General features: G+C 34.6%; 1 protein-coding gene across 1 annotated transcript in view; it reads left to right on the top strand.

Annotated features, from left to right (window-relative positions):
• Positions 1–3171: 3171 nt before the first annotated feature.
• The window catches only part of vgll2a (vestigial-like family member 2a), a 28389-nt gene continuing 17221 nt past the window's right edge, over positions 3172–14339 (top strand). The window contains exons 1-3 of the mRNA XM_030128244.1: positions 3172–3249; positions 9884–10130; positions 13298–13795. Of these exons, the coding sequence (XP_029984104.1) occupies positions 3172–3249; positions 9884–10130; positions 13298–13795 (823 nt within the window). The remainder of the gene's footprint in view (positions 3250–9883; positions 10131–13297; positions 13796–14339) is intronic.

Below are 14339 nucleotides of genomic sequence, written 5' to 3'. Positions count from 1 at the left end.
AGAGTCTTAATTAAAAGGGATCAAAGGTTCATGTAAACAAGTCCGTCTCAGTAAATTGGTGACCACAAACTTTCCAGCCATGTTTTTTTTTTTTTTATTTTTAAGGATTTTTTTTTTTTTTTTTCACAGGGTGTCATCAAAAGTTACGTTAGTGTTGGGAATCCCGTGTACTTTTTCTCGGCGGCGGGTGTGGTGTTTTGGAAAGTCTGGTAACTTCACTAATGCATCACAGGATGAAAGTGGAAATGATGAACACACTTTTTTTTAATTATATAGAAGAAAACTCTAACTAGGAGATGGAGCTTAGAGTACGTCCTCCTGAAAGTAGGTTTTACTTTAGTAGGAAAATTACTTTTTGAATTAAACCAACTTTCAGGTTTTTTTTTGTTTTTGTTTTTTTTTACAATGTGGGTTTAATTCCCCAAAATGTACCTGTAACAGAATAAAAAGATATTCCAAAAAATAGTAGCGTGTTTTTTTGTCCTTTTTACCATGTTACATGCGGATTTTTGTATAAAAATAATATAAATTTGTGTTTTATCTGAAAAATAGTTTCTCTTTTAACTCAGTATTTATTTTTAAATTAGACCCAAAGTGCTTCCAAACTCGCTTCATAACATTCGTCTACATCTGGTTTGAATTTTTAGCCCCCTATGTTCTGTTTTTAGGACCAATTTCACAGAAGAACCCATTTATTTCCTAAAACAAAACTATATTTTTCAAGAAATAAACACATTTTCATTACCATTAATTGCCAGTTTTTGACTTTTCTTGCTGTCGTTTAATAATCACTTCCTGCGACCGCTGGCCTGTTGTCAAAGCACCGTACCAGGACAAGCTGTCTGACCTTTGACCTCTACAGTTTAGGACTCTGATGAGGGTCTAGAGCACAGGTGTCAAACATGCCAAAACCAGTTCGCCAAAGGGTCCAGTCCAGCAGGTCCAGTCCAGCAGGTCCAGTCCAGCAGTCTGTGGGATGAGTTTACAAAAGGCAAAAACTACATTAAAAATATTAACAATCATTGGTGTCAAGATTATTTAAATTCAGGTTCCACATACAGACCGAGTGGGTCAGACCAGTAAAATACAAGTATAATAGTCTGTAAATAATGAAAATCAAACATTTTCCAGATTTTATGTGAAACCCCACCCACACACACACACACACACACACACACACACGCCCACACACACACACCTACACCCACACACACACACACACACACACACACGCCTACACACACACACACACACACGCCTACACACACACACCTACACCCACACACACACACACCTACACACACGCCTACACACACACACCTACACACACACACACACACACACATACTCCATCCATTAATTCTATCAATCCATGTGAATAATTGGTGTAAAATTCAGTTCTTCATCTTTTCATGGTCATCAGATATGACCATATTTGGACATTCAGAGGCTCCATAGTTACCGTGGAAACACCGTCATCTTCTCCAACATTGATTCACCAGTAAAACGCATGGAGTTGGATCAGTGACAGTGGATGAACACACTGGGTTTATGTTCAGATAATGAGAGACTGGACTGAAAAAGTCAGTTTTCCTTCACTTTCCTCTGTTTCTGATAATAACTCTCTCTCTCTCTCTCTCTCTTATATATATATATATATATATATATATATATATATATATATAGATAGATAGATAGATAGATGTCATTGATCCAACTCCATGGGTTTCACTGATGAATCAATGTTGTAGAAGATGATGGTGTTTCCACGGTAACTACGGCGCCTCTGAACGTCCCAGTGGGTCATATCTGATGACCATGAAAAGATGAAGAACTGAATTTTACACCAATTATTGAAATGGATTGACAGAATTAGTGGATCAACAGGTATTAAACAGTTTAGATCAGTAGATGGTTTTGGTCAGTAGTGTCTCTTTGGGTTTTTATGGGTTAAATATGATGTTGTATAAATATAAACAGACACTTTTGGCACAGAAACAAATTTTGCCTTATTTTTTAAAATCAAAATGGCAGAAACAAGAGTTGGGGTCAAAATCTATCTATCTATCTATCTATCTATCTATCTATCTATCTATCTATCTATCTATCTATCTATCTATCTATCTATCTATCTATCTATCTATCTATCTATCTATCTATCTATCTATCTATCTATCTATCTATCTATCTATCTATCTATCTATCTATCTATCTTTCTTTCTTTCTTTCTTTCTTTCAGGGGTACTCCACTGTAAAAAGTTTGAAAACGACAGAGTTAAAATCGTTTTTTAAACAGTTTAGATCAGTAGATGGTTTTGGTCAGTAGTGTCTCTTTGGGTTTTTATGGGTTAAATATTTTGTTTTATAAATATAAACAGACACTTTTGGCACAGAAACACATTTTGCCTCATTTTTTTTCAATCAAAATGGCAGAAACAAGAGTTGGGGTCAAAAAAAAAAAAAAAAAAAAAAAAAAAAAAAAAAAAAATATATATATATATATATATATATATATATATATATATATATATATATATTTATTTTTATTTTTATTTTTATTTTTTATTTTTTATTTTTTATTTTTTTTTCAGGGGTAGTCCACTGTAAAAACTTTTAGAATCACTGAGATAAAACCATTTTTGTCGGATGTTTTCAGATCTATTGCAGTTTTTTTAGGAACGCAGAAGCAACTTGTTCTTAAAACTGCAACCAAAAAGCTCCATTTATAGTAAACAATGTCAGAAATGTCTTAATTAAACACGTGGATCGCAGCTTCCAGTGTGCACAGCAGAGCACAGACAGAGGAAATGAAAAAAAAAACACATGTATGGTCTCATTAAAATGCTTGGAGTTTCAGACCCAGCCTTAATTGGAGCAGATATTGGAGTTAATAGCTGTTGAGATGTGCTGTTAGTGTCCGCTAATTAAAAGCCCATTAAGGCGGAGGCGGGGCTAGGACTGTGATTGACAGGTGGGAGGCGTCAGGAGGGGAGGGGAGGGGAGGGGGGTGGGGGGATCCCGTCGGTGCGCTCGCGGCCCCAGTCCAGTGCGTAAAGAGCGCAGAGCGGCGCACAGGCTCCGGACGGCGGATTAGCTGCGCCTTGGTGTCCGTGCGCAGAGCAGAGCAGCTCCGGCCTGGACGCTTTGGTTCTGTTCCATGAGTTCTTCGCCATGAGCTGCTTGGATGTGATGTACCAAGTGTTTGGACCTCAGCCTTATTTCAGCTCCTACAGCCCCTACCACCACCAGGTACGCGCCACAGCTCCAGGACACTGGGCTTTTCCTGGAACTGCCAACTGGATTCATGCGTAAAATGGTCCAAGTGAAGCCGAGCCTCAGATAATTCACACAGAAAACTTTATTAGGCTGTGTTTATTTTCTGTGACCTGTTAATTAGTGCTTAAACCCATTAAAACGCACGGTAGGACAACACTTGAAGCGCTTTGTGTCGGAAAAACTTTCAATTTTAAAGCATTTTTTTTCGTGCGTAAAATGTTCCAAGTCAAGCCGATCCTCAGATAATTCACACAGAAAACTTTATTTTACTGTATTTACTGCTGTAAATATTTTCTGTGACCTGTTAATTAGTGTTTAAACCCAATAATACGCAGGCTAGGACAACACTAGAAACGCTTTGTGTCGGAAAAACGTTCAATTTAAACCTTTATTTACGCACTTTAGTTTCATATAGATCCAGATTTGTCCAATTAAATCTGTTTTTTGGTTTATTTTTGGTGAAAATACGGTTAATTCCGTCTCTAGAGGCTCATATCAGTTTGTAAACAAGTGGAAAAAATGTTGTAATTGTTTTCATTAATATTTTTTCTTCACCTCAAACTGTTTTAATCTCTTTCAAATACTTCCAGAAGTCTATTTTTATACTTATACTACAGTTATTTCATTTTATTTATTTATTTATTTATTTAAAACTTTAATTACCTTTATGATCCTAAATATAATACTTACAATAATATATGACCAGCAGATTAATTCCAGGAGAATGCTGGTAAAGTTTTAATTTAAACCTTTATTTACGTTTGAGCACACTTTAGTTTCATATAGATCCATATCTGTCCACATAAATCTTTTTATTTATTTATTTATTTATTTATTTATTTTTGGTGAAACTACAGGTGGATCCGTCTCTAGAGGCTCATATCAGTTTGTAAAAAAGTGGGAAAAAATGATTTCATTAATAATTTTTCTTCACCTCAAACTATCTTAATCTCTTTCAAATGCTTCCAGAAGTCTGTTTTTATACTTACACTGTGGTTATTTATTTATTTATTTTTAACTTTAAGTACCTTTATGACCATAAATATAATATTTACAATCATATATGACCAGCAGATTCATTCCAGGAGAATGCTGGTAAAGTTTTATTTAAACCTTTATTTACATTTGAGCACACTTTAGTTAGAGATCCATATTTGTCCAAATAAATCTTTGTTTGTTTGTTTGTTTGTTTGTTTATTTTTGGTGAAAGTATGGTTGGTTCCGTCTCTAGAGGCTCATATCAGTTTGTAAAAAAGTGGAAAAAATGTTTCCATTAATAATATTTCTTCTCCTCAAACTGTTTTAATCTCTTTCAAATACTTCCAGAAGTTCATTTTTGTACGTATACTGTGGTTATTTCATTTCATTTATTTATTTATTTATTTATTTTTTTAAACTTTAATTACCTTTATGACCATAAATATAATATATGACCAGCAGATTCATTCCAGGAGAATGCTGGTAAAGTTTCAATTTAAACCTTTATTTAGATTTATGAGCACACTTTAGTTTCATTTAGATCCATATTTGTCCAATTAAATCTATTTTTTGGTTTATTTTTGGTTAAATCCGTCCGGTTCCGTCTCTAGAGGCTCATATCAGTTTGTAAAAAAGTGGAAAATGTTTTCATTAATAATTTTTTTTCACCTCAAACTGTCTTCATCTCTTTCAAATACTTCCAGAAGTCTATTTTTTATACTTATACTATGGTTATTTAATTTAATTTAATTTTTAACTTTAATCACCTTTAGGATCATAAATATAATACTTATCCTCCTACGACCCAGCTAAGTTTCACTACTTTACACACACACACGAAAAAAAATAGAATAGAAAACTGTCCACCATAAAGGACATTCCATAAAAATGTTAAAAACTGCATCTGAAAAAACTGTTGCATGCTGATGTTTCAAATACACGTATTTATTTAATGAAAAACAAAAAAGCTGGTACGTTGCTGACACGTCCTGGGTCTGAGGAGGTTCTAATCATATACGACCAGCAGATTCATTCCAGGAGAATGCTGGTAAAGTTTCAATTTAAACCTTTATTTACATTTATTTACACACTTTAGTTTCATTTAGATCCAGATTTGTCCAATTAAATCTATTTTTTTTGTTTATTTTTGGTGAAATCCGTCCGGTTCCGTCTCTCAAGGCTGATATCAATTTGTAAAAAAGTGAAAAAATGTTTTCATTCATCATTTTTCTTCACCACAAACTGTCTTCATCTCTTTCAAATACTTAAAGAAGTCTATTTTTATACTTATATTAGAGTTATTTCGTTTTTTTTTTTTTTCTTTAATCACCTTTATGATCCTAAATATAATATATGACCAGCAGATTCATTCCAGGAGAACGCTGGTAAAGTTTCAATTTAAACCTTTGTTTACAAACACTCTTTAGTTTCATTTAGATCCAAATTTGTCCAAAAAAATCTATATTTTTGTTTATTTTTGGTGAAAGTATGGTAGAGGATAATGTCAGTTTGTAAAAAAGTGGAAAAAATGTTCCCATTAATAATTTTTCCTCACCTCAAACTGTTTTAATCTCTTTCAGATACTTCCAGAAGTCTGTTTTTATACTTATACTACGGTTATTTCATTTTATTTTTAACTTTACTCACCTTTATCGTCATAAATAGAATACTTATAATAATATACGACCGGCAGATTCATTCCAGGAGAATGCAGGTAAACTAATCCAATCTAATCCACTTTATTTTTTATAGCACATTTAAACAACAAGTGCTGTACGTCATAAAAACACTAAAATAATTAAAAGAAAATACTGAAAACAATAAATAAGTACATAGAACTACAACAATGATCTAACTAAAACAATGAAATCAAATAGTTAAAAGTACTAAAATCAATAAAAATGAATAAAAGACACAGTAATTCCATTTAAAATATGTAAATAAACATTTTTCTGCCTAATTTTAAACGTTTTTAACTTTATTTTCTCATTTTTATGTCAGGTTTTTGTGTGTAATTGGAGCTCATGTGTTTCACTGTGAGCAGGTCTTTTTTTTTTCTTTTCTTTTCTTTTCTTTTCTTTTTTTTTTGCAGACTTTTCCAGAGCTGTTAAAGTGTTTTTTTTTTTCCTCCGCTCTCTTAAAACCTCTCAGTCAACATCCAGGCATATTTCACATAGTGCCAAAACTCACTTTGTGTGTCACTTAAATAACCCGTGGATCCGTCACAGCCCACATTCTGTCACACAGCTGTTTTTATTTACACTCCACATATTTACAGTGTGTGTTTTTAGCTTCATTAAACCTGCTGTTAGTTTCCTAAGCTGTGAGCGTAATAGTCCGTTTAATTTTTGTGTATTCTAGTGTCATTAAGGGGTTTTATAAAAGGGATAAATGGTTCAAATCCTGGATAACGCGCATAATTAATATGAATGTGGTGCACTTTAGTTCATGTTAAACACAGAAATTAAAAGACGTATGAGTTTAACCTTTAAAGACCCAGTGCTAATGAATAGTTTCCACACCATTTATTATAATATTATCCTCTAGTTTACATTTTTCACTGTAAATCATGTATTTTCCTGCATTTAATTTCCCATATTTAATTTAGATGCAGTAAAACTTAGAGTAAATTCAAATGTTATTATATATATATATATATATATATATATATATATATATATATATATATATATATATATATATATAAATAATATTTCTGTATTTTACCTTTCTTAAGTAATTTATCACCGTTGATTACAATATTACCTTCCTTCTTTGTGTGTGTGTTTTTTTTTTTTTTTGTGTGTAAATCATGTATTTTCCTGCATTTAATTTCCTATATTTAATTTAGATGCTCATGAAAACTTAGAGTAAATTCAAAGATTATATATATATATATATATATATATATATATATATATATATATATATATATATATATATATATATATACATATATATATAATATTTCTGTATTTTACCTTTTCTTAAGTAATTTATCACCGTTGATTACAATATTATCTTACTTATTTTGTGTGGGTTTTTTTTGTGTAAATCATGTATTTTCCTCCATTTCATTTCCTATGTTTAATTCAGATGCTCATGAAAACTTAGAGTAAATTCAAAGGTTATTATATTATTATAATTTTTCTGTATTTTACATTTTCTTAAGTAATTTATCACCATTAATTGCAATATCATCTTCCGTATTTTGTGTTTTTTTTCACTGTAAATCATATATTTTCCTACATTTAGTTTCCTATATTTAATTCAGATGCTCATGAAAACTTAGAGTGAATTCAAAGGTTATTATATAATTACATATACATATAATTTTTCTGTATTTTACCTTTTTCGTAAGTAATTTATCACCATTGATTACAATATTATCTTACTCATTTTGTGTTTTTTTTTGTGTGTGTAAATCATGCATTTTCCTACATTTAATTTCTTGTATTTAATTTACATACTCATGAAAACTTAGAGTAAATTCAAAGGTTATTATATTATTATAATTTTTCTGTATTTTACCGTTTCTTAAGTAATTTATCACCATTGATTACAATATTATCTTACTTTTTTTTTTTTTTTGTGTAAATCATGTATTTTCCTGCATTTAATTTCCTATATTTAATTTAGATGCTCATGAAAACTTAGAGTAAATTCAAAGATTATATATATATATATATATATATATGTATATATATATATATATATATATATATATATATATATATATATATATATATAATATTTCTGTATTTTACCTTTTCTTAAGTAATTTATCACCGTTGATTACAATATTATCTTACTTATTTTGTGTGGGTTTTTTTAGTGTAAATCATATATTTTCCTCCATTTAATTTCCTTTATTTAATTTAGGTACTCATGAAAACTTAGAGTGAATTCAATGGTTGTTATATTATTATCATTTTTCTGTATTTTACCTTATCTTAAGTAATTTATCACCATTGACTGCAATATTATCTTCCTTATTGTGTGTTTTTTCAGTGTAAATCAGGTATTTTCCTGTATTTAATTCACTGATCATGTAGATGTTCATAAAAGTTCAGATTAAAGTTGGCAGTTATTATATTAGAAACAGCAAAAACTGAAGAAAATGTGACTTTTTTTCAGCAGAATCTCTCATTAACTGAACATAAACCCAATGTGTCCATCCACTGTCATTTATCAAACTTTTTTTATTCATGTCACTTGTTATTTTGTTGATTTATTATTCATTTTTGTTCATTTTATTCATTATTTTGGCTGTTTTTGGTTGTTTAGTTGCTTATTTGATCCTTTTTACTTGACATTAGTACATTTTTTGCCTGTCTTTTCCACATTATTTATTATTTTGTAGGATTTTTTAAAATCATTTTTGCTCATTTTATTTATTAATACATATAAAAACAAGTGTGTCCATCCACTGTCACTGATCCAACTCCATGGGTTTGACTGGGGAATCAATGTTGTAGAAGATGACAGCGTTTCCATGGTAACTACGGAGCCTCTGAACGTCCACATGGGTCATATCTGATGACCATGAAAAGATGAAGAACTGTATTTTATACCAATTATTGACATGGATTGATAGAATTAGTGGATCAGCAGGTATTAAACAGTTTATTATCAGTAGATGGTTTTGGTTTTTGAGGGTTAACGGACTAAATTCAGGAAATGAAATCATGATCCCCCCCCCCCCCTCCCCCTTTTTCAAGTATTTTGCTATTTTTTTCCTAAATTTTGAGGGATTTCTTCACTTTTATGCCATAATTCAAGGTTTTTTTTTTTTAGGTAATTTCTCCCTTATTTCCAAGTATTTTACTCATTTTATTCTCATTTTACAAGATTTGTACATTTTACCCTATGAATAATTGAGGTAAAACTGTATTTTACACCAATTATTTACGTGTATTGACAGGATTAACGGATCAGCAGGTATTAAACAGTTTATTATCATTTGATGGTTTTGGTTTTTGAGGGTTAACAAACTAAATTCAAGAAATGAATTTTTTTCCCCCCCTTTTTCAAGTATTTTGCTAATTTTTTCCTAAATTTGGAGGGATTTCTTCATTTTTATGCCATAATTCAATGGTTTTGTTTTTAGTCATTTCTCCCTTATTTCTGAGTATTTTACTCATTTTATTCTCATTTTACAAGACTTTTATATTTTACCCTATGAATAATTGAGGTAAAACTGTATTTTACACCAATTATTGACATGTATTGATAGAATTAGTGGATCAGCAGGTATTTATCAGTTTATTATCAGTCGATGGTTTGAGTTGCTGTTTGGGTCTTTATGGGTTAATTGTGGCTCATGTAAATTTCAGTGTGTTTTTATTTCGTATTTCGTCAGATGAACGTGCGGGGGGGCTCTGAGCCCTGCTGTGGTATGTGCGTAGTAAATATGAAGGCGTTAAACAGAGCTTCAGTGGGTTTATCTGCCTCTACACACCTGTGGTTTGTGGAGAAGCAAATTCCTGGTACACTCGAGTCGAGTCCAGGGGTCAAAGGTCAAGTTTTGGTTGGAGTCTTTTTATGAAACAAATAAAAAACGGAGGTTAATGCGACAAATGTATCTGTGTGTGTGTGTGTGTGTGTGTGTGTGTGGTCTCTACTTCAGAAACTGGCTTTGTATTCCAAAATGCAAGACCCTCAGGACGGCAGCAGCCGGCTGGGGCCCCCGGGACCCCCGGCCATCAAAGAGGAGGACAAGGAGCTGCCGCCGGGCGCCGAGTACCTGAACTCCCGCTGCGTCCTCTTCACCTACTTCCAGGGCGACATCAGCGCCGTGGTGGACGAGCACTTCAGCCGAGCCCTGAGCCAGTCCACCGCCTACCCCCCCCCCAGCAGCCACAAGGCCCCCAGAGGTGTGTGTGTGTGTGTGTGTGTGTGTGTGTGTGTGTGTGTGTCGGCGTTTGCCTCTTTAACACACACCAACACGAAACACTTCACTGTAAAAACAAACCTGTAGAATCTACTCCACAGGTGACAAACATGCGGCCCGGGGGCCAAATCTGGCCCCCCAAACAATCCGTTCCGGCCCTGCAGGATGAAAGTGCAAAACTGAACCTGAACAGTCCAGGTTGTCCAAATCCTTTTGGTTCAGGTTCCACATGCAGACCAATGTGATCTACAGTAAAAATAACAACACAATAAATAACCCATAAATAATGACAATGACTAATTTTGTTTGTGAAAAATTATGTGGAAAAAATTTAAGAGAAAAAAATAACATTACACTATGAAAATGTTTACAGTTAGAAAACTATTTTTTCACAGTAAAATGCAAATAAATACATAAATAAAAACAAAGATGAACAACCTGAAATGTTTAATTTGAACAATATTCTGCCTGTTATTAAATGTTTGGTGCATTTATGGATCCACTGTGATCTGTAGTTGTGTTCATAATAATAACAGATGGAATATTGGAGAAAATGTTCAAGTTTTAGTTCCAAACTCCAAAATTTTCAGAATATTCTGCCTGTTACCAAATGTTTATGGAACACTGTGTGTAAATGCACATGTATAAATAATAAGTCGAGGCATAATATTGTTAAAATTGCACTAATTTTTCAAATGAAATTTCTGTTTTTTCAGGTTATTCACATCTTTTTTGTAAAATGTAAATATTTTCATAATTTAATTAGGGGGAGTTTGTACTAAAACAAAATAAAAACTTGGATTTGTCATTATTTATAGGTTATTTAGTCATTATTTTACTGGTCTGGCCCACTGCAGATGAAATTGGGCTGAATATGGAACTGAACCAAAATGAGTTCGACACCCTGATCTACTCAGTAAAAGTGAGGGAACAATTTGCACTCATTTTGGTTTGAGTAGATTTGACCCCATATTTGGAGTAAAATGTGACTAAATTAAACAGTTATAACACACTAAAACACAGGTGTCAAACATGTGGCCTGGGGGCCTAAACTGACCCGCTAAAGGTTCCAATCCGGCCCACGAGATGAATTTACAAAGTGCAAGTTAGGGCATCGAACTCAAAAATAATATCAAAATAACCCATAAATAATGACAGCACCAGTTTTTCTCTTTGATTTAGTGCAAAAAACATTTAATGATGACAATGTTTACACGAACAAACTATCCTTTAAAATGTGAATAACTTGAACAAATATGAACCTGAAATGTCTGAAGAAAATTCAGTGCAATTTAAACAATATTCTGTATGTTACTGAATGTTTTGTGTCTTTGCAGATCTGACCTGTAATGCACATGTAGAAATTATAATTCGAGACATAATATTGATAAAATTGTACTTATATTTCTTAACAAACTCCAGTTTTTTCAGGTTATTCACATCCTTTTTGTTCAGATCATTTGTAAATGCAAATATTGGCATAATTGAATGTTATTTTTTGCACTAAAACAATTTGCAGTTGTCATTATTTATTGTCTCTCATGCTGTTATTGTACTGGTCCGGCCCACTTCAGATTAAACTGGGCTGAATGTGGTGGTGCCCCCCCCCCCCCCCCGAAGAAAATGAGTTTGACCCCCCTGCACTAAAAGAAATGAGGTCAAATCCACCTAACATGTCCCAAGAGATTACACAGCGAATTACTCATAAAGAGTGAGTCATATTAACTCTCAGTTGTTAATAGGAATATGTTCATCTACTTAATTTAGGGCAGAGAGGATCAATCTAAATATTGATAGGATCGATACTAAGGTGTGTGTGTGTGTGTGTGTGTGTGTGTGTGTGTGTGTGTGTGTGTGTGTGTGTGTGTGTTGGATGGATACTAGTGTGATGAGGTCGATACTTTTGTTGCAGTTTCTCTTCTATACGTCCAACAAATCACTGGAATTTCCTCTCAGAGCACCTCTCTCTTTCTCTCTCTCTCTCTCTCTCTCGCTCTCTCTCTCTCTCTCTTTCCAAAAGTGATGAACAGAAGAATAAAAGCACAATAAAAAAAAGTAATAAAAGTATTTAGAAACAATAAAATTGAATAAATAAAACCAGTCAAAATATAAAGAAGTATCTATCTATCTATCTATCTATCTATCTATCTATCTATCTATCTATCTATCTATCTATCTATCTATCTATCTATCTATCTATCTATCTATCTATCTATCTATCTATCTATCTATCTATCTATCTATCTATCTATCCATCGTGATATGACATTTATAGACAGTTATCGTCTTATTTTACTTGTTGAATATTTTCTTTTTTGTGTGATGTGTGTTTCTAACAGTGTGTACTTGTGTGTACCTGTGTATATTTGTGTGTACTTGTAACAGTGTGTACCTGTGTGTATTTGTGTGTACTTGTAACAGTGTGTACCTGAGTGTATTTGTGTGTACTTGTAACAGTGTGTACCTGTGTGTATTTGTGTGTACTTGTAACAGTGTGTACCTGTGTGTATTTGTGTGTACTTGTAACTGTGTGTCTGTGTGTATTTGTGTGTACTTGTAACAGTGTGTATTTGTGTGTACTTGTAACAGTGTGTCTTTGTGTGTACTTCCTCACAGTGTGTACCTGTGTGTCTTTGTGTGTATTTGTGTGTACTTGTAACAGTGTGTACCTGTGTGTACCTGTGTGTATTTGTGTGTACTTCCTCACAGTGTGTACCTGTGTGTATTTGTGTGTATTTGTGTGTACTTCCTCACAGTGTGTATCTGTGTGTCTTTGTGTGTATTTGTGTGTACTTGTAACAGTGTGTACCTGTGTGTACCTGTGTGTCTTTGTGTGTATTTGTGTGTACTTGTAACAGTGTGTCTTTGTGTGTACTTCCTCACAGTGTGTACCTGTGTGTCTTTGTGTGTATTTGTGTGTACTTGTAACAGTGTGTACCTGTGTGTACCTGTGTGTATTTGTGTGTATTTGTGTGTACTTCCTCACAGTGTGTACCTGTGTGTATGTGTGTGTATTTGTGTGTACTTCCTCACAGTGTGTACCTGTGTGTATGTGTGTGTATTTGTGTGTACTTCCTCACAGTGTGTACCTGTGTGTATTTGTGTGTACTTCCTCACAGTGTGTACCTGTGTGTATGTGTGTGTTGTCAGACGGCTCCTTCCCCATGAGTCAGAGGAGTTTCCCCCCCTCCTTCTGGAACAGCTCCTACCAGCCGTCCGTCTCCTCCACCCTGGGCAGCGCTCTGTCTGCCTCCCACACAGAGCTCTCCTTCCCTGCGGACCCCTACTCCTCGGCCTCCCTGCACGGTCACCTCCACCAGCCCGGCCCCGACGCCTGGCACCCCTCCCACCACAACCACCACCATCACCACCACCACCCCTACTCGCTAGGGGGCGCTATAGGCGCTCAGGGGTCGGCGTACCCTCGCGCGGGCGTCCACGAGATGTACGGCACGGCGTTCGACCCTCGCTACGGCTCCCTGCTGGTGCCGTCGGTGAGGCCGCACCACCGCCTGACCTCCGGCAGCTCCGTACCGGGGCCCAGCGCCTCGCCGTGCGACCTGGGGGGGAAGGGGGAGTCGGGGACGGGGTCGGCCTGGAGCGGAGCCTTCACCGGAGCCGGAGAGATCGGACTGAACATGGACACAGGTACTGGTTCAAAGCCAACACCGTAGGGGAAAGGAGTGAGATTATGGGTTTTTAATGGAATTCTTCATGTTCCAACATTTCCCTGTGGTCTCCATAAACTGTAAACGCTCTGCTTGGCTCTGAATTCTTCATTCATTCAACTCCACAGGTCCATCTTCAACCCTATTTCTGAGTAATGACACCAGAAAGGTGGTTTGGAGCGCTGGCCCTTTAAATGCACATGACCCCACCCCCTCCAGGTTGTTGGCTGTGCTGCTCAGAGGTCACGTTATTCGTCATTAACAGATTTTTTTTTTTAAATGACGGAAAATTCTGAAGGCCGTCCGTCATTTTGACAGATTAAAATACTGAGGGTAATCTACCAAAGAACGTTTTCACACAACAGTGTGAACAGAACCTGCAGCAAGACTGCTGCTCTGTCTGTCTGTGAGCAAGGCATCAAACAGTCCATACCAGCATCCACCTGTATAGAACCAACAGTACCAGTATAGAACCAACAGTACCAGTATAGAACCAACAGCACCTGTATAGAGCCAACAGCACC

The sequence above is a fragment of the Sphaeramia orbicularis genome, chromosome 24 (genome assembly GCF_902148855.1).
Source record: "Sphaeramia orbicularis chromosome 24, fSphaOr1.1, whole genome shotgun sequence".
NCBI lineage: Eukaryota > Metazoa > Chordata > Actinopteri > Kurtiformes > Apogonidae > Sphaeramia > Sphaeramia orbicularis.
This window is presented reverse-complemented; position numbering and strand designations above follow the sequence as displayed.